This window comes from Engystomops pustulosus, chromosome 10 (assembly GCF_040894005.1).
Source record: "Engystomops pustulosus chromosome 10, aEngPut4.maternal, whole genome shotgun sequence".
Classification (NCBI taxonomy): domain Eukaryota; kingdom Metazoa; phylum Chordata; class Amphibia; order Anura; family Leptodactylidae; genus Engystomops; species Engystomops pustulosus.
The window spans coordinates 47896294-47915126 of NC_092420.1; the positions used below are offsets into that span (position 1 = coordinate 47896294).

General features: G+C 43.0%; 1 protein-coding gene across 3 annotated transcripts in view; it reads right to left on the bottom strand.

Moving 5' to 3' along the window:
• The window catches only part of COLGALT2 (collagen beta(1-O)galactosyltransferase 2), a 118884-nt gene that overhangs the window by 30447 nt on the left and 69604 nt on the right, over positions 1–18833 (bottom strand). For all 3 annotated transcript variants that reach the window (XM_072127117.1, XM_072127115.1, XM_072127116.1), the window contains one exon: positions 1340–1450. In XM_072127117.1, coding sequence (XP_071983218.1) covers positions 1340–1353 — 14 coding nt within the window. In that variant the 5' untranslated portion in view covers positions 1354–1450. The remainder of the gene's footprint in view (positions 1–1339; positions 1451–18833) is intronic.

An 18833-nucleotide genomic window follows, 5' to 3' on the forward strand; every position in this document is an offset into this window, starting at 1 on the left:
AGTACATACATAGTAACAAAACTAGCAACAGTAAATTGTGTTCCAAGTGCAACATATAATTGCAGCCTTACACTTCAGCAATTGGTTGGGCTATCAGCTCCTTTTACAATGTTAGTTGAAGGAGAACAAACGTAATCCCTTACTTCTGTTGATTAAGTGTATCATTATCTCAACATTTTTCAAACTACAGCTTGACAAGAGTTACATAGTTTACAGATCCACAAATTAATATACTGTACATTAATGAACTTAGCTATAATTAACCAATGATAGGAGCTATTACTGAAGCCTAGAGTAGAGCATAATCTCTAGCTGGAACAATCATTTCACCCATATTCTTGTAAAGAATTGTAAAAAGTTGCGTATGAGCGACCATTGAAAACTAAAACATGTTAATAGATAGATATTGGATGTCTGTGGATGTTATTTCTATGGGGAACCTAGTATAGCTTATATACTATTAAATCTAAGTTTTCCTCCAGTAGTTGGAATGAGGCACTATCTGCTCCAAAATCATCTAACAAGCAGAAAAACAAGCAAAGCCCTCCCCCAGGGACGAATAAACTTATCTACAAATAGAAAACGTTTTAATAATGTATCAACAAGAGACAGCAAAAGGATGTCTAGACTGCTTATAATGCTTGTAATATGCCCCATACAATGCTGCCTTAACATGGGGGCAGCTCAGAGCCAGCTCATTTTCAGTTATAGCATTAACTCCTTCCCCACATGTGACGTAATAGTACAGCGCGTGTCGGGTGGATGGAGAGGGCTCACGGGCTGAGCCCTCTTCATAGCCAGTAAGTCTTTGCTGCATATTGCAGCAAAGACTTACCGGTAATACTGGCAGGTGTTATCCTGTAGATGGCCGCCAGCAAAGCTTGGTCAGGGAGCTGCGATTGGTCACCGTGACAGCCTCGGGGCTTCCAAAGACCCGAGGCTGTGCGATTTGCACATTATAATGAATTGAGGCGGAAAATCCCCATATACTGCCATACTGTATGCAGTATATGGTAGGATTAATCAGACAACATAGGGTCAAAGTACCCTAGGAGGTGTGAAAAGTAGTAAAAGTAAAAAAAAGTTTAAAAAAAAATTATAATAAAAAAAACCTAAAAATTCTAATCACCCCCTTTCCCAAGAACTGATATAAATAAACAGTAAAAATCATAAACACATTAGGTATCGTCGCGTCCGAAAATGCCCTATCAAAATATAATAACGTTTTTTCACTAACGTGTCCCCTTACAACTCCTTAACTCGATTGAAGACATGGAGCACAAAGAATGGCCATTTTAGATTGTATCATTGGAAGAATTAGTAAAATACCATTACTTACCCTGGCTCTGCCATAGGCCTCCATTCTACATAATGGTATAATTTTTGAACACTCTTTAACCATTCTCGCAAAATAGCTGTAGTATTATCGATATTGTGATCTGTAGCTGCCCTAAAAGAAACAAAATTAACAAACGTAGAAATTTTTAATATATACATTTTCAGATTTTTCTATGAAATATCATTCATTAATCACAATTGCCAAAATATAAATAGATGACATTTTTTGTTTTAATGAATGTGTTTATTTGAGAACTCTATAGGGGAGATTTATCATATGATTGTGGCCACGTACCCCTTGTCGCTGGATACTTAGGCTTAGTCCTTTTGATTTATCCAGCAGGCAGCGTGGATGTCGTGCAAAACTATGCTAGGTCTGACGTGGCATAGCTTTGTGTAAAAATCAGCGAACTAAAGTTTGCTAGTTTTGCAAAAGAACGCAGGCACAGGGCCCAATCAACTGGCTGTCGAGCCCTTCTATGTCCCCTTTACGCCCACATGGGGTGGAGATGGCATAGTTGCTATCGTTATCCCAAATTCTTGCACTTAGTAAACCTGTCAGGCACATCTAGCCCTTAATGCATTCTCTGTAGTGAGTTGCTCTGCATGGTGATATTCAAATCAGTCAGCAGCTCTTGTGAATTATAAATTGACCCCCACATTGTAAAATGGTGAACTGAGTCAGCCGGGTGTTGCGGAGCGGATCTGAGTCAGGACGCAACACCCACTTCCTCCTCTTGTAAACACGTCCCCTGCAAACGCCTCCTGCTAAGCTGCTAAGTGTCGCATCCTGACTCAGCTCACACAAATATTAAAAACACGAAAACCCAGGATTTGGGTGACGTTCCTACAACCATAAACCTACTCAAATTGGTCCAAGTGAGGTATGAAGCAAAATACAAGGTATGCAGTAATAATGAGAGTACCAAAATACATAGGAATACACTGTAAGCTCTTGGAAGCAGAGCCCCCTTTCCTATTGTTTTATATGACTGTTTTTACTCTGTATTGTAGTCTTGTATTTGTATATGTCCCTTATATTTTGTGCTACGGAACTTGATATAAATAAAGATTATTATTATTTTTAGGAGGTCACTAACTGTGACTGAAATATAATAATATACGCAGTTAATGATGCACCACCTATATCTGTCAAACTTTTAAATATAATGCTACATATTCAATACATTACCAAGAATGATAGACCAAACAAGCCACAGAGTGGGGAGGATACACATCTTTCCTTTCTGCATACAATGCAGCATATATGCAGAGCAATTCACTACAGAAAGTTAAGTAGGACCTCTGGTTAGGGGGCTAAATGTTCCATGACATATTATTCAATAGGAACATCTACATCTACGAACATATGCATACCTCCCAACATTTGTGCCGCGGCGATCCCCCTAAGCCACACCCCCAATCACTCCCTGGCCACTCCCCAAATTTTAGCCATATTAAAATAATAAAAATCATCTCAATAAAAAAAAAAAATTATCCTCATTGGGATTTGAACCCAGAACCTGCAGTACCCATGTACAATAATAACACAGCACCTCAACCCACTGAGCTATAACCTCTGTGATTATCAAGGTGGAGAATTTTGGTAACTAAGAACTATGACTATATACTGCCTTGGTATATAGGGAGGGATCTTCTCAGATTATTGTAATTATTGAGACTATTGTTATTATTATGGAGATTATTATTATTATTATTGAGATGATTATTATTATTTTTACCATTATTAATAATCGTCTCCATAATAATAAAATTTCTAATAATAATAATAATAGTCTCAATAATTACAATAATAATCTCTGAGAAGATCCCTCTCTATATATCAGTGCATTAGTCTGTGTCACAGTGTAAATGGCAGATAACACTTCTTAGTTACCAGAAATCCTCAGCTCTGTATCACTGGGCTTATAGCTCAGTTAGTTAAGCTCCTGTCTATGGTGCAGATGGTCCCAGGTTCGAATCTCTGCCTGGGCAAAACTTTATTTAATTTAATTATATAAAGAGCGTGTGGTTGGGGAAGCCCTGGAGACCATATATGGACAGATGCTGATCTGAAGCGGATGACGTGGTCCCTGCTCTCTCTGCTAAGCCGACACTTCTCTGAAAAGGATTCCCTGCCCGATGTCTGCTCTGGGGAAGCCTAGGAGATGCAGTGACCATATATGGATAGAGATCTGAAGCTGATGACGTGGTCCCTGCTCTCTGCTAAGCCCGACACTTCTCTGAAAAGGATTCCCTCCCGATGTCTGTAGAAGCCATTCTGTACTGTGAGTTCAGACTTTCAAAGTATTTACTATGCGGACACAGCACCGGGACACAGCGGGACCTGGGGGGAGAATCCGTGACAATCTCATAGCTGCCCGTGACGCGGGGCAGAGGTACGAAAAACGGGAAAGTCCCGTCAAAATCGGGACGGTTGGGAGCTATGATATGGAATGGAATGGAATATATAATACAGATCTGTAATAGAGATTGGCAGGTAATAGATAACATTGTCTCACTGTTTACTGCCTTGACCCTTGTATTGTGATTGTTTGGGACTCAGACAGTAGTAGTAATATATCCCTGACAACAGGTTTCCTTCAAAGAAAGTCAGTGGTGCAGTGTCCACACAGGAGTCAGAGTCATAAATCATATAATGGGATATTTGATACCTGAGACTGACCCCTTAGACTGACCCCTGAGACTGACCCCTGAGACTGACCCCTGAGACTGACCCCTGAGACTGACCCCTGAGACTGACCCCTGAGACTGACACCTGAGACATCTCAGTGTCATAGTATTGTATTCTAGAAAAAGGGGATGGCACTTATACATAGATGCGCCCTAACGATTATCTGTGCTATAGGCCAAGAAAAGCTGGCACTAAGCTACTAAAAATGCTTTAAAAACAAAATGTAAAAAAGACTGGCACTAGTAAGCATAGTGAATTTATTAATTTAATAACAGCTCCAAACCGTCTAGGGACATATAGTATGCAAAATAATACACGTACATCGTATCAATATGGTACCTACTTTATCCCAATACTGGGAAAAACAAAACCAAGGAAAAATAGAATTATAAATAAGAAATAATATAATATAATTATTTCAATCTATTTTTCCTTGGTTTTATTTTTCCCAGTATTGGGATAAGGTAGGTATTATATTTTGGTTGATTAGACCAAAGCTTGGTGTCATTATAGGGATACAGGAGCCAAATGGCCAGTTAGGTACACTGTATCATAGTTAAAAATTGTTCTTTATCTCCCCCATCATTGTTCAAGATTTGTTATTATGTATCAATATGGTCAGCGATGATTATATACCTACATATACATATATAAATTTTTAGGAATATGTTTGGATGTATCCCTTTTTTTGTGTGTGCGTATATATACCGTATATACTCGTGTATAAGCCGAGATTTTCAGCACAAAAAATGTGCTGAAAAACCTCACCTCGGCTTATACACGAGTCAACTAAAAAAAAAAAAAAAAAACGAGTCAAAAAAAAAATAATAATACTCACCCTCTGGATCCTCGGCGGCAGCTCCCGATTCTCGGCAGCGGCTCCACTCCTCTCTTCTTTCTTCACTGGCAGCTCCCGGGCTCTTTGCTTACTTCGCTAGCCGGCAGTTGGGCGCACACTAAGATGCGGCGCTGTCGCCGCTGATGAGGTCATCGGCGGCGACACTGCCGCATTATAGTGTGCGCCCGCCCGCAGATCGCATGGACGCGACTGCCGGCTAGCGAAGTGACCGGGAGCCGCCAGTGAAGAAAGAAGAGAGGAGCTGCCACCGAGGTTCGGAAGCCGCCGCCAGGACCGGGAGCCACCGCCGAGGACCGGGAGCCACCGCCGAGGACCGGGAGCCGTGCCGAGCATCAAAGGTGAGTATCGTCGGAGGGTGAGTATTAAGTTTGTTTTTTTTATTCACTTGGCATACTGGGGGCAGGCTGTATACTACCATTGGGGCAGGCTGTATACTACCATTGGGGCAGGCTGTATACTACCATTGGGGCAGGCTGTATACTACTTGGGGGCAGGCTGGCTGTATACTACTTGGGGGCAGGCTGGCTGTATACTACAGGGGGGCAGGCTGGCTGTATACTACTTGGGGGCAGGCTGGCTGTATACTACAGGGGGGCAGGCTGGCTGTATACTACAGGGGGGCAGGCTGGCTGTATACTACAGGGGGGCAGGCTGGCTGTATACTACAGGGGGGCAGGCTGGCTGTATACTACAGGGGGGCAGGCTGGCTGTATACTACAGGGGGGCAGGCTGGCTGTATACTACAGGGGGGCAGGCTGGCTGTATACTACAGGGGGGCAGGCTGGCTGTATACTACAGGGGGGCAGGCTGGCTGTATACTACAGGGGGGCAGGCTGGCTGTATACTACAGGGGGGCAGGCTGGCTGTATACTACAGGGGGGCAGGCTGGCTGTATACTACAGGGGGGCAGGCTGGCTGTATACTACAGGGGGAAGGCTGGCTGTATACTACAGGGGGAAGGCTGGCTGTATACTACAGGGGGCAGGCTGGCTGTATACTACAGGGGGCAGGCTGGCTGTATACTACAGGGGGCAGGCTGGCTGTATACTACAGGGGGCAGGCTGGCTGTATACTACAGGGGGCAGGCTGGCTGTATACTACACCCTCGGCTTATACTCGAGTCAATAGGTTTTTCCAGTTTTTGGTGGTAAAATTAGGGGTCTCGGCTTTTACTCGGGTCGGCTTATACTCGAGTATATACGGTGTGTATATATTTTTTTTTTTTTTTTTTTTTTTGGGATATACACAGATATATATTTACAGGGGTTCCCCTACTTAAGAACATTCGACTTACAGACAACTCCCAGTTACAAATATACCTCTGGATGTTGGTAATTTAATGTACTTTAGCCCCAGGCTACAATGATCACCTGTAACAGTTATCACAGTTGTCTGTATTTAAGCTGTATTGTTCATCCTGGTTCTTATGACAATCCAACATTTTTAAAATCCAATTGTCACAGAGACCAAAACAAATTGACAATTATAAATTATACAATTCCATATATATATTGTTCACGTGAACGACCCATCACTAACAGACTGGCAGCAAAACAGCACAAGGACACCCTGAATCAAGTATAACCATAATGCTTGGAATATTTTCCTGGGTAAATGTTGGATTAGTGAAATCTTGTCACCACACAGTCCATATCCCACAGACCTCAAAGATAAACCTACCTGTCAGATAACTCATACATCGCATTGAATGATTTTGTATGAAACACTACACTACAAGGTTCCACAGTACAGCTCAATACAACATACAGAAGCTTTATTATGCCTTTTTAAAGAATGAGCTAATAATAATTCCTTTATTTTTATAGCGCTCACAGAGCTTGTCAAATTAGTCCCTGTCCCTATGGGGCTCACAATCTAATCAACCTACTAGTATGTTTTGGAGTGTGGGAGGAAACCAGAGTACCCGGAGGAAACCTATGCAAACACGGAGAGAACATACAAACTCTTTGTTGATGTTGACCCTGGAACCCAAAACCGCAGTGTTGCAAGGCTGTATACATATATACTGTGCAGAATGTAACATTCCACTTTATAAACTAGATCTGTACTGATCTGTACATAGGTATAATATGAACATTACTGGTATCACAACTGTTATGTGCATTGAACATACAGGGATTTCTAGTGATAAGAGATGTATGCACATGGTTAACTCTTACAGTAGCTATAAGTCATTTATTAATTACCTGCCTTTAGCTAAAAAGATTCTAGCAGCAGCTTCTTCAAGTGTGCGAAACTAATACAATGGATTCTTGATTATTCCCCCCCCCCTTCCCTTGCTCTCTTCCTCATAAGAAGATACAATGGGGCACATTTACTTACCCGTCCTGATCCCCGATGTATGTTGTCCGCCGAAGTTAACCTTCTTTTTCCCGATGCATGTGAGTGCTGATCTAGCGACACACTTTCGTTTTTAAATTACGCGGTTTGTCCGAATCAGTTGAGTTGTCCGACGTCCACGCCCCTGATTTGTGTTGCATGCAAGCCGGCGCCGATGCGCCACAATCCTATCGCGTGCACCAAGAAAACAAAGGGAAGCCCGACAAATATGCGCTATTCGGACCCTTAGTAGACGTGCCCCAATGTATCTAGTATACAAGCCTATGACACTGAGATGTGAGGTCTAAAGATTATCAGATATCATTCTCACACGTCATTTGAGCATGTTTGCTAGGCAGGAAGTGTAGCAGTGTATCCTTTACACAAGCCTGTGACACCGAGTTGTGAGGTATCAGGTATCAAATATGCTATTATATGATCTATAACTCTGACTTCTGACCATGTCCTAATATGGACACAGTACAGTGGGAAACAATTGCACATGTGAAATATGCTGTGAGGTAAAAAATCCAAATGACAAACAGGCTGGTAAACTGCTCCCCGGGGACTCACCATGCACCGTTTTTTTGTTTTTTTTTTGTTACACACATTCAATGATCTAGAACTTTTTCCTTTCTGTGTGTACACAGCTATGTTAGGGCTTATTTTCTGTGTAACAAAATTTCACTTCTCCATGACTTTATTTATTATTCCATGCCATGTGCTGGGAAGCTGGGAAAAATTCCAAATGTGGTGAAATTGGTGAAAATACACATTTCAGTCACTTTCTTGTGCTTGTTACAACTTTCACTTTGTGCTTCAAATTTTTTGTCCACTTTATTCTTTGGTTTGGTATGATCACAGTGTTATCAAATTTATATAAGTTTTATTGTGTTTCCATACATTTTAAAAAATTAGAACAATGGGGCTTATTTACTAAGGGTTGCGCTGCTTCCTTCCACCGGACTGTTTGCCATTTTCGAGATTTGCACAGCTTTGAGAGTTATTTAACAGGGGTTTGTTCTGGGATTGTGTTGCACGCGATCGGATTGTGACGCAGCTGCGCTTGCTTTCATTCGAAAGAAACAGGGGGCGGGGCATGCTGTCAGATCCAACTGATTTGGACTGAGCGAGGGATTCAAGATTCAAATTGTGTCACAAGATGATACAATTTCATACACCAGGAAGAAGAAGGTGAACTCTGTCGGACCTGAGTGGGGAAGGGACACATGCAGGATATCGGGTGCACAATCTTAGTGAATTGCAGCAGAGTGCATGATCGTCGAACAATGCACTTTCTGTGAACTTCTTTACGGGATGTAAAATGGTGTAAAAGTGGCATTTCAGATATTTGGCCGCTATTTTCCATTATGGGGTTCATCGATAGGTATAACCGAGGCTGTCATGGCAACCACTCGACACTCCCCAATGACATCATGGGAAGCGCTGCTCACACCAAAGATGGCGTAAATCAAGTTAATCGAGTCAATACTCGCAATATGCCGCAAACCTTAAAACTTTATGACAGGGCATACCCTGTGAAACCTCTTCATACAGTAATAGCAGCTCCATGCTGTACATGTACATGAGGAAATCTCCCACCAGGATGAAAGATTGTAAACCAGATTCTGTCATAGTGGGCATGTCAGTGTGCTTGAACTTCTTTTAGCTACTTATGCCCTTATATTTACAAAAATAGAGGCTTTACAAATTATGCAAATGACCCTTAGGGGCTCCAAGCTAAAGTAACAGCACCCTACGTCTGTTTGTTTACAGAGGCCAGTAGAGACGTCCCGACCACATCCAAGCACCTGCTACAGCATTCGATTCAGACTATTGTTTTTTTATCCCCCCCCCCCAGTCATATATAACTTATTTTTTTTTAAATCCAGGACAACCCTTTATCCTAGAAGCATGTGGAATATTTCCATCCTTGCAGGTATTCACAGCAAGGAACTTTTTGCTTTACCCCTGGTATATATATATATAGATAGAGCTGAATAATTACTAAAATAAGCCTGTTTTCATCTTATCCTGGTTGTCATCCTAGTCATTTATCCCTCAAAATGGCTTTTTATTTCCAGATTTCTTCTCACAGAGAACCTTTAGACAGGGCAGACGTGTTTGGGTTACAGGAAATATCTGTTTACTTGTGGAGACTCTCCATCCTCATTTGTACATTTGTAGAAACAAGACCCGTTTTCTGTGTGTGTAAATAAATTGAGACGTGTGGAAAAAGTTTTTCTTTTTTAGAACAAAATGTTTTATCACTACGTTCTGCCGTATTGACGTCCTGGGGTAAGCTAAAAGCACCAAACATGGAAAATCACAGGAATGTGTCAAGATTCGGAGGCAATCTTCATGCCCTCAATTGTAAGGTCCCCACATGGCATTATGTTTGGCTTTGGAGGCATTTAGGACCAGGCAAATGGCACTTAAAGTACAATAATAATAATAATAATAATAATAATTCATATATATGGCGCATATAGATTACGAAGCGCTGCACAAAGCTTGCCAATCCCCTATCCCCATGGGGCTCAAAATCTACCTACCAACCTATGTTTTGGAGTGTGGGAGGAAACCGGTGGACCTGGAGGAAACCTGGAGAGAACATACTCTTTGCTGTTGACCTGGATGGGACTCAAACCTAGGACCCCAACGCTGCAAGGTTGTATTGCTAACCACTAAGCCACTGTGCCCCCATAACTACAACGGTAAAGTATAAAAACTGGCTGTATACAGGGGGCAGGCTGGCTGTATATAGGAGGGGCTGGTAGGCTGTATACAGGGGTGCAGGCTGGATGTATACAGAGGGGCAGGCTGGCTGTATCTAGAGGGGGGGTTGCTGTATACAGGGGACTGGCTGGCTGTATACGGGGAAGGGCTGGCTGGCTGTATACAGGAGGGAGATGGCTGGCTGTATCTAGAGTGGGCTGGCTGTAAACAGGTGGGCAGGCAGGCTGTAAACAGGGAGACAGGCAGGCTGTATACAGGGAGACAGGCAGGCTGTATACAGGGGGGGGGCTGGCAGGCTGTATACAGGGGGGGGAGAAGGCTGGCTGTATACAGGGGGGGGAGAAGGCTGGCTGTATACAGGGGGGGGAGAAGGCTGGCTGTATACAGGGGGGGGGGGCTGGCTGTATACAAGGGGGGGGGAGAAGGCTGGCTGTATACAGGGGGGGGCAGGCTGGCTGTATACAGGGGGTCAGGCTGGCTGTATACAGGGGGGGCAGGCTGGCTGTATACAGGGGGGGCAGGCTGGTTGTATACAGGGGGGGCAGGCTGGCTGTATGCAGGGGGGGGCAGGCTGGCTGTATACAGGGGGGGCAGGCTGGCTGAACACAGTGGGCAGGCTGGCCATACAAATGGGGCAGACTGGCTGTACACAGGGGGCAGGCAGGCTGGCTGTATAGAGAGGGCAGGCTGGCTGTATACAGGGGTGGGAGCAGGCTGGCAGTATACAGGGGGCAGGCTGGCTGTATACTGAGGGGGGCAGGGGCTGGCTGTATACAGCAGGTGGGGGGCAGGCTTGCTGTATACTGGGGGGTCTGGATGGCTATATACTGGGGGAACTGGCTGGCTATATACAGGGGAGGGCTGGCTGACTATATACTTGGGGGTATGGTTGTATACTGAGGTAATGGCTGGCTATATACTGGGGGGGACTGGCTGGTTATATACAGACTGGCTGGTGGTAGTAGCAGTAGTAGTAGTTATATTACTGTACATAGGGAGCAGTATTATAGTATTTGTATTCTTGAACATAGGGGGCAGTATTATGGTAGTTATAATCCTGTACATAGGGGGCAGTATTATAGTATTTATATTCTTGTACATAAAATGCAGTGTTATAACACATTTTACTTAGGGGCAGTATTATAGTAGTTACATTTTTGTTTATCAGAGAAGGTATTGTAGTAGTTTTTTTTTCGTGTAAATATATGAGGCAGTATTAAGTTGTGTTCTTTTAAAAAAGAATCTTTATTCCTGTACAAGGAGGCAGTATGAGTCTCTTTCTCTGCGCTCTACATGTTAATTTGGACCATCTATAAACAGTTTGTGTGAAGTTTAGTAACGTCACCTACATCACAAGGCCACGCCTACTTGTTTTCACCCCGCCCACAGAATGGGGGCACTTTTACAATTTTTTCCGGGGCCACTTAAAATTTCCAGTCCGCCCCAGCAGTAATTTTTTTTTTGTTTCAAACAAATCAAGAGTTTTACTCCCATCAATCTGATATTGATAACTTATCCTACACACAGGTCATCCGTATCATTAAAGTGCAAACCCCAACACTTTTTGCGCAATACTTCTATTGCACACCACCACTGTTCTTGGTTATCTTCTTTTTTTTGCTGTTCACCTGTTATGTCTGCCTCATGAAGTGGAAGATAAAGTCCTAAATATTGGGATACATGTATCATTCAGTTAGCTTTTTTTTTTCTTGCTTTTTTGCAACTTTTTAGGGAAGCAGTGGTGATGTAATTTTTTTAAGGTCAAAAATTTGTCACACAGAATACGTAGCCCCCACCAGGCCTTGGAAATAGCATGAGTAGATTGCGACTTTTGAACATAAAGTCATAATTTAAATATATAAGCTTAAAGAGGACCTGTCACCCTGGAAAACCCACCCACCAAATGAGCCCCCCATAATCCTCCCCCAGCCCCTTTCTCCCTAGCCTTTTTTTTTTTAAGTTTATGTCCAGTAAATTTATTTAAACTGATCCGACCTCTTACTAAATAAGAGGTCGGATCGAGTATCTGGTGTGCTGGCAGTCGGCCTTATTCATAAGGGGGCGTGCCAACACAACCCCGCCAGCGGTCACATTGTAGGAGAAGCAGCGGCTGCGGCCGCAGCCTGGACTTACATTACCGGCCGGCAGCGATGTGATCGATGGTGCCGGCTTCTCCTACAATGTGACCGCTCACAGGCGGCATGCTGGGGGGGTGTCGGCACGCCCCCTAATGAATACCACCGACTGCTAGCACACCAGATACACAATCTGACCTCTTATTTAGTAAGAGGTCGGATCGGTTTAAATGAATTTACTGGACATAAATTTAAAAAAAAAATTGCTAGGGAGAAAGGGGCTGGGGGAGGATTATGGGGGGCACATTTGGTGGGTGGGTTTTTCAGGGTGACAGGTCCTCTTTAACTACTTAAATGGCACATGTATCTAACACTAAGATGCATCTGACAAGAATAAAAGCAGGGGGAAAAAGCTGTACAATCCCAGACTAATGATACATGTGCCCAATTGTTCTAGAAATTATTTGCAACATTTAGAAGCACTATTATTCCTTCCGCTAAGGTTGAAGCAAGAGCAGGGATGCTCCAATGCTCCATGCTCCATCATAACATAATGTTGCCTGCATCATGATTTGCACAATGTTATAAAGTATTACAAGAATAACGTGTAACAGAAAAGCTGTACACTAAAGAAGCAGCCTTCATGGAGAATTAGTATTCATGATTTGTGGAAATCTACGGAGAAATTTCCAGCACCGCACAAGTTACTCCCTGTATAAACACATGAGCTGATCCTTACACTCGGAATCATACAAACCTATTAATTATGGATTAGTACCCAAGAGGAATCTTATGTAACAAGGCTGCTACAAGTCATTTATTTATCTTGCTGCTTACAAAGTTAATGTCTTGTATATTGATACTGAATCCCCTGGAGTGTAAGAGGATAGAGCGGAAAACAAGAAAGGAATACTAGATAACGTATCCATATATTTATGTACTTTTTACTGTAACTGTCTATAAAACATACAAAGATAATAGGGCTTATTTACTAAGGGTCCGCGGATTGCATTTCCGTCGGACTTTCTGACATTTCCTCCGTGATTTGTGCCGTGGGGCAGAGATTTAGCAGGGGATGGTGTTGCACCTGATCGGATTTTGGCGCACCAGCAACGGCATTCATGTGACAGAAATGGGAGGGGGGCGTCGTCGGATGATCCGACTGATTCGGACTTAGCACCGGATTTAAGATTCTTATTGTGTCGCATCCAAAGCACTTACATAAACCGGGAAGAAAATGGTGAAGGGTGCGACAGAAAAGGTATAAGACAGTGGTGGCGAACCTATGGCACGGGTGCCAGAGGTGGCACTCAGAGCCCTTTCTGGGGGCACCCAGCACAGAATTTACCAGATAGGATTCAAGGCTTCCTCCTGCAGTCCAAGACAGCCCAGGTCATGCTCAGTGCCATTTTAAAATGACACCTACTTGGCTGCCGGGACTCCAGGAGGAGCGAGAAGGTGTAGGCAGAGATAGATTATCTTTGGAGCTCCTGCTTTGGGTCCCCTGATTCTTCCTGTTCAGGGGAGACTGGAGGGAAGCTACAATCCAAATGTCTCCTGCTTTCTATTGCATTGGTGTCCTCAGGACGCCAATACGATTGAGACTTGTGATACAGCAGAGATCAATATGTTACTGCTCAAACTGTCATGTTGGCACTTTGCGACATAAAAGTGGGTTTTGGTTGTAGTTTGGGCGCTCTGTCTCCAAAAGGTTCACCATCACTGGTATAAGAGCTTGTATAATGCTCCAGCCATTATTAAGGGAACAGTATAAAATAATTTGGTAAATAAAAATACTGCTGCTTGAACCAGTCATCAGAAGATAATTGCTTAATGCTTCTTTCAACTATATACTTACCTTTCAGTTCATTCGCAGCCTTTGCAATGCTGTATATCTGTTAATTACCTTTGTATTGCATGTGTCCGTTTGGGGGATGACTCCATCCATATTTGAAAGGCAACCTGTCAGGGCAATTTGGGACACTAAATCAACTAACTACTCTCTCTGTGGCCACAATACTTACTTACCAAGAGATGAGTCCAATAAGGCACATCAGACTCATCTCTGGTGCTCCCCTCGCCTGTGCAGTGTTTCAATGGAGCTGGAGTAGTACACCCCAACTTCATTGTGCCAGTGGCGTATCCACCATGAAGTTACATGCATTTCCGAGAATATGTTTTTTACTTTGAAAGCTTATATGATATTATCTATAAGTGGTGCTGGTATTAATTGTAAGCCGAGAATACTGTAACAAGAAGCACTACAATCAGTTGTTGTAAGAATCATAGGGCTAGTGTGTCTAAATGGCAGACATAACTATTTTCAGTTTTGACTGGAACATTTTTCATTTGAATAAAGTCATGGCTCTGTCTATGCTTCTTCCCTAGTTTTCACATTGGTAGTTCAGACACAGTTATCTTTATCCTGTGTGTACTACAAAAACATACAGGTAGGCTGATTAGATTGTCAGCCCCATGGGGACAGGGACGAATTTGGCAGGCTCTGCGCAGCGCTGCGTAGTCTGTGTGCGCTATATAAATAAAGGAATTATTATCTGTTATGATTGTGCATTAGACAATATCTATTTCTACAGACGTCAAATGGAACACAAATTGATTAAAAAAATAACATCCAAGCTTCAAACAGACTCTACTGTGTCCAACAGCTGTGTTGGAATTTCAGCCATCTGTTTCCCAGAGCATGCCATACATTAGCATGTGAAGAATAAATATATATTTACAGGTCTTTTATCATCCTGTATGAATTCACCATGCAGGGTCCATGTTTACATTGCTGCACACACTGTCTAAGCTAAGGCACAAAGCTAGCATTCATGGCTATGGACTGTTATGGAAGGATTATTTTACCGTAAACTGAGATTTGAATAGAATTTTGTGCAACAGTATCTACAGAAGAAGGCTTATTTACTAAAGGCTAAAATCCAAAGCTAGCATTATTCAAACGCAATACTACCTTAAAATTAAGCATGATAAACCAAGGGCTCTAGGCACTGATTCTGGTGACCTTCTTATATTTGTTATCCATGGCCTCCTTCCTTCTAAAATCAACTTTTAAAATTCTCTTAACAAGCTAAAAGGACTCTGGGAAGGAACTTATGAACATTAGAAGAATTTAAAAGTTGATTTTAGAAGGAAGGAGACCATGGATAAATAATATACCGTAAGACGATTACCACAGTCGCAGTGCCTCCATCTATGAGTAAGTGTTCTTGGTTTATCGTGCTTGGTTTTCTCTTTAACTAGTTTTTATGGAGTCAAATTTTATAATTACAGACATGCAATGAAAACATAAGTAAACTCATTTTCCATTTACAAGCGTAAATACAAGCATTTACATAGTAACGTAAATCGGAGAGATTTCGAGATTCCTATCCATTATGTACCATTATGAGATTTAGGAGGGCGGTATGATGACTTTAAGAACAATAGAGGAGGCTATCATTGTAGATTTTATTTAGGTTAATGCACCTGTGTTTCTGTACTATGGATCCCACGTACCATAGTATAGTAGGCTCTGAGGGTTCGGTTTCTGAGAGCCAGGGTTCTTTCCAGATGACAATGTTGGGTAAGCATTTCCTATAGGTCTTGTGTGGTAGGGGATTGAGAATTTTTCCAAGCTCTAGCGAAGAGAAACTTTTTTATTGTCCAAGACAACATATTATTGGCCTATACTAGTTATACATTTCAGATCAATTGTGGTCCAACGCCTTGAAGTCTGGAAAGTGTATGGATTGCAGATCAGCTTCTAATATAGCCACTACACATACTGTATGCTGGGTAAGTACAAAGTGTAGATACAGCAGCCACAGTGGGTGATTATTAGGGTTCTTATAAAAGGGCTGTGGAGTAAGAGCAGTGGATTCAGAGTTGATGCCAATTTGTGGAGTCGGAATCATGATAAAATATACAGACTCTGACTCCACGAACATATAATAAATAATATACATTATTAAATTTCCTTTAAATGTCAGTTTTTTTCCTTACCTAACAATTTAAGCCAGGGGTAAGCACATTTATAGGCCCAAGGGCCATATTGTCATGTTGCTCATCTTTAAGGGGCTACATCAGTAACCAACACCCTAGATCAGTGGTGGCGAACCTATGGCACTGGTGCCAGAGATGGCACTCGAAGGCCTCTCTGTGGGCACACGGGCTGTCTCCCAGACAAGGCATCTTCCTGCAGTCTCGGGCAGTCCAAGTAGTGCCCTGCTATTTTAAGGTGACCCATCCTGTGCTGATTGGTCCTGTCCGAAGAGTAAAAAGATGTGGACAGGGTCATATTGGAGCAAAATTCTGGTAGCAATAAGTTTGTTACTGCCTAAATTGCCATGTTGGCACTTTGGGAAAAGCTATTGTTTTTTGGGTCTCAGTTTGGGCACTCAATCTCTAAAAGGTTCGCCATCAATAGATTCACCAACAACCACAGAACAGCACAAAATACAATCCTATAGAGAGATCCACATAGTAGACAATAATACGGGTGACCCCCAGAGCCAAAAAATAATACTGAAGACAAAAGACAAAAAAAAAATAATACCAAATACCCCCAGAGCAGACAAATTCTGAAGACCCCATAGCAAACTAACAATACTGAAAAACCCCAGATCAGACAAATACTAAATACTGGAGACCCCTAGAACATAACATACAACTACTAATACTGGACACCCAAAGAGTATAAAACTATTAATACTGGAATCCCCAGAGTAGACAAAAAAAAACAACCAAACAGTCTCCTTTGCTGGTTCCTGTTCTGCTCCCTGCATTGCAGCTTCTTCTCTCTCCAGGTCAATGCCAGCAGACACATCTCTACAACAACTGTTAAGAGGAGACTGTGTACAGCAGGACTTCATGGCAAAATAGCTGCTAGAAAGCCACTGCTGAAGACAGTCAACGAGCAGAAACAACTTGTTTGGGCTAAAGAACACAAGGAATGGACATTAGACCAGTAGAAATCTGTGTTTTGGTCTGATAAGAGAAAATTTGAGATCTTTGGTTCCAACCACCGAGTCTTTGTGTGACACAGAAAAGGTGAACAAATTTACTCTATATGCCTGGTTCCAAACAAAACCAACAGTCTCCTTTCCCATTTCCACTTCTACTCCCTGCATTGCAGTTTATTCTATCCTCCCTGCACCACACTGAAGCTTTTTCAATCCTTGTTGTGCCATTCGTCTCTGTTATGGGAACCAGCTTCAGGACCCAGAATCCAGAGTGGAGTGGCAAGAGAGGACCCGGGAGCTGTGAGGCCTAACCCTTCTGCACCAATGAACTCTTCCATCAGTTATAGAGAGCTCATTGGACTCCTGCCAGCAGGACGTGGACTACAGCTCATGGCTTGGCAGGCCGCATGTGGCCTGTTGGCACAGGTTATGCACCCCTCTTCTAGACTTTTACTTGAGGCAAATGTGTGCTGCACTTGCTGTAGATCAGACGAATAAGGCACTGGGAAGGGATGCCCGCATATATTTCAGCACTGCTGGACAGCAAGATATACACTCACCGGCCACTTTATTAGGTGCACCATGCTAGTAACGGGTTGGACCCCCTTTTGCCTTCAGAACTGCCCCAATTCTTCGTGGCATAGATTCAACAAGGTGCTGGAAGCATTCCTCAGAGATTTTGGTTCATATTGACATGATGGCATCACACAGTTGCCGCAGATTTGTCGGCTGCACATCCATGATGCGAATCTCCCTTTCCACCACATCCCAAAGATGCTCTATTGGATTGAGATCTGGTGACTGTGGAGGCCATTTGAGTACAGTGAACTCATTGTCATGTTCAAGAAACCAGTCTGAGATGATTCCAGCTTTATGACATGGCGCATTATCCTGCTGAAAGTAGCCATCAGATGTTGGGTACATTGTGGTCATAAAGGGATGGACATGGTCAGCAACAATACTCAGGTAGGCTGTAGCGTTGCAACGATGCTCAGTTGGTACCAAGGGGCCCAAAGAGTGCCAAGAAAATATTCCCCACACCATGACACCACCACCACCAGCCTGAACCGTTGATACAAGGCAGGATGGATCCATGCTTTCATGTTGTTGACGCCAAATTCTGACCCTACCATCCGAATGTCGCAGCAGAAATCGAGACTCATCAGACCAGGCAACGTTTTTCCAATCTTCTACTGTCCAATTTCTATGAGCTTGTGCAAATTGTAGCCTCAGTTTCCTGTTCTTAGCTGAAAGGAGTGGCACCCGGTATGGTCTTCTGCTGCTGTAGCCCATCTGCCTCAAAGTTCGACGTACTGTGCGTTCAGAGATGCTCTTCTGCCTACCTTGGTTGTAACGGGTGGCGATTTGAGTCACTGTTGCCTTTCTATCAGCTCGAACCAGTCTGCCCATTCTCCTCTGACCTCTGGCATCAACAAGGCATTTCCACCCACAGAACTGCCGCTCACTGGATGTTTTTCCTTTTTCGGACCATTCTCTGTAAACCCTAGAGATGGTTGTGCGTGAAAATCCCAGTAGATCAGCAGTTTCTGAAATACTCAGACCAGCCCTTCTTGCACCAACAACCATGCCACGTTCAAAGGCACTCAAATCACCTTTCTTCCCCATACTGATGCTCGGTTTGAACTGCAGGAGATTGTCTTGACCATGTCTACATGCCTACATGCACAGAGTTGCCGTCATGTGATTGGCTGATTAGAAATTAAATGTCAACGAGCAGTTGGACAGGTGTACCTAATAAAGTGGCCAGTGAGTGTATAAAATGCTCCAAAAATGATATTCAATGGAAATTGTGAATATTTATT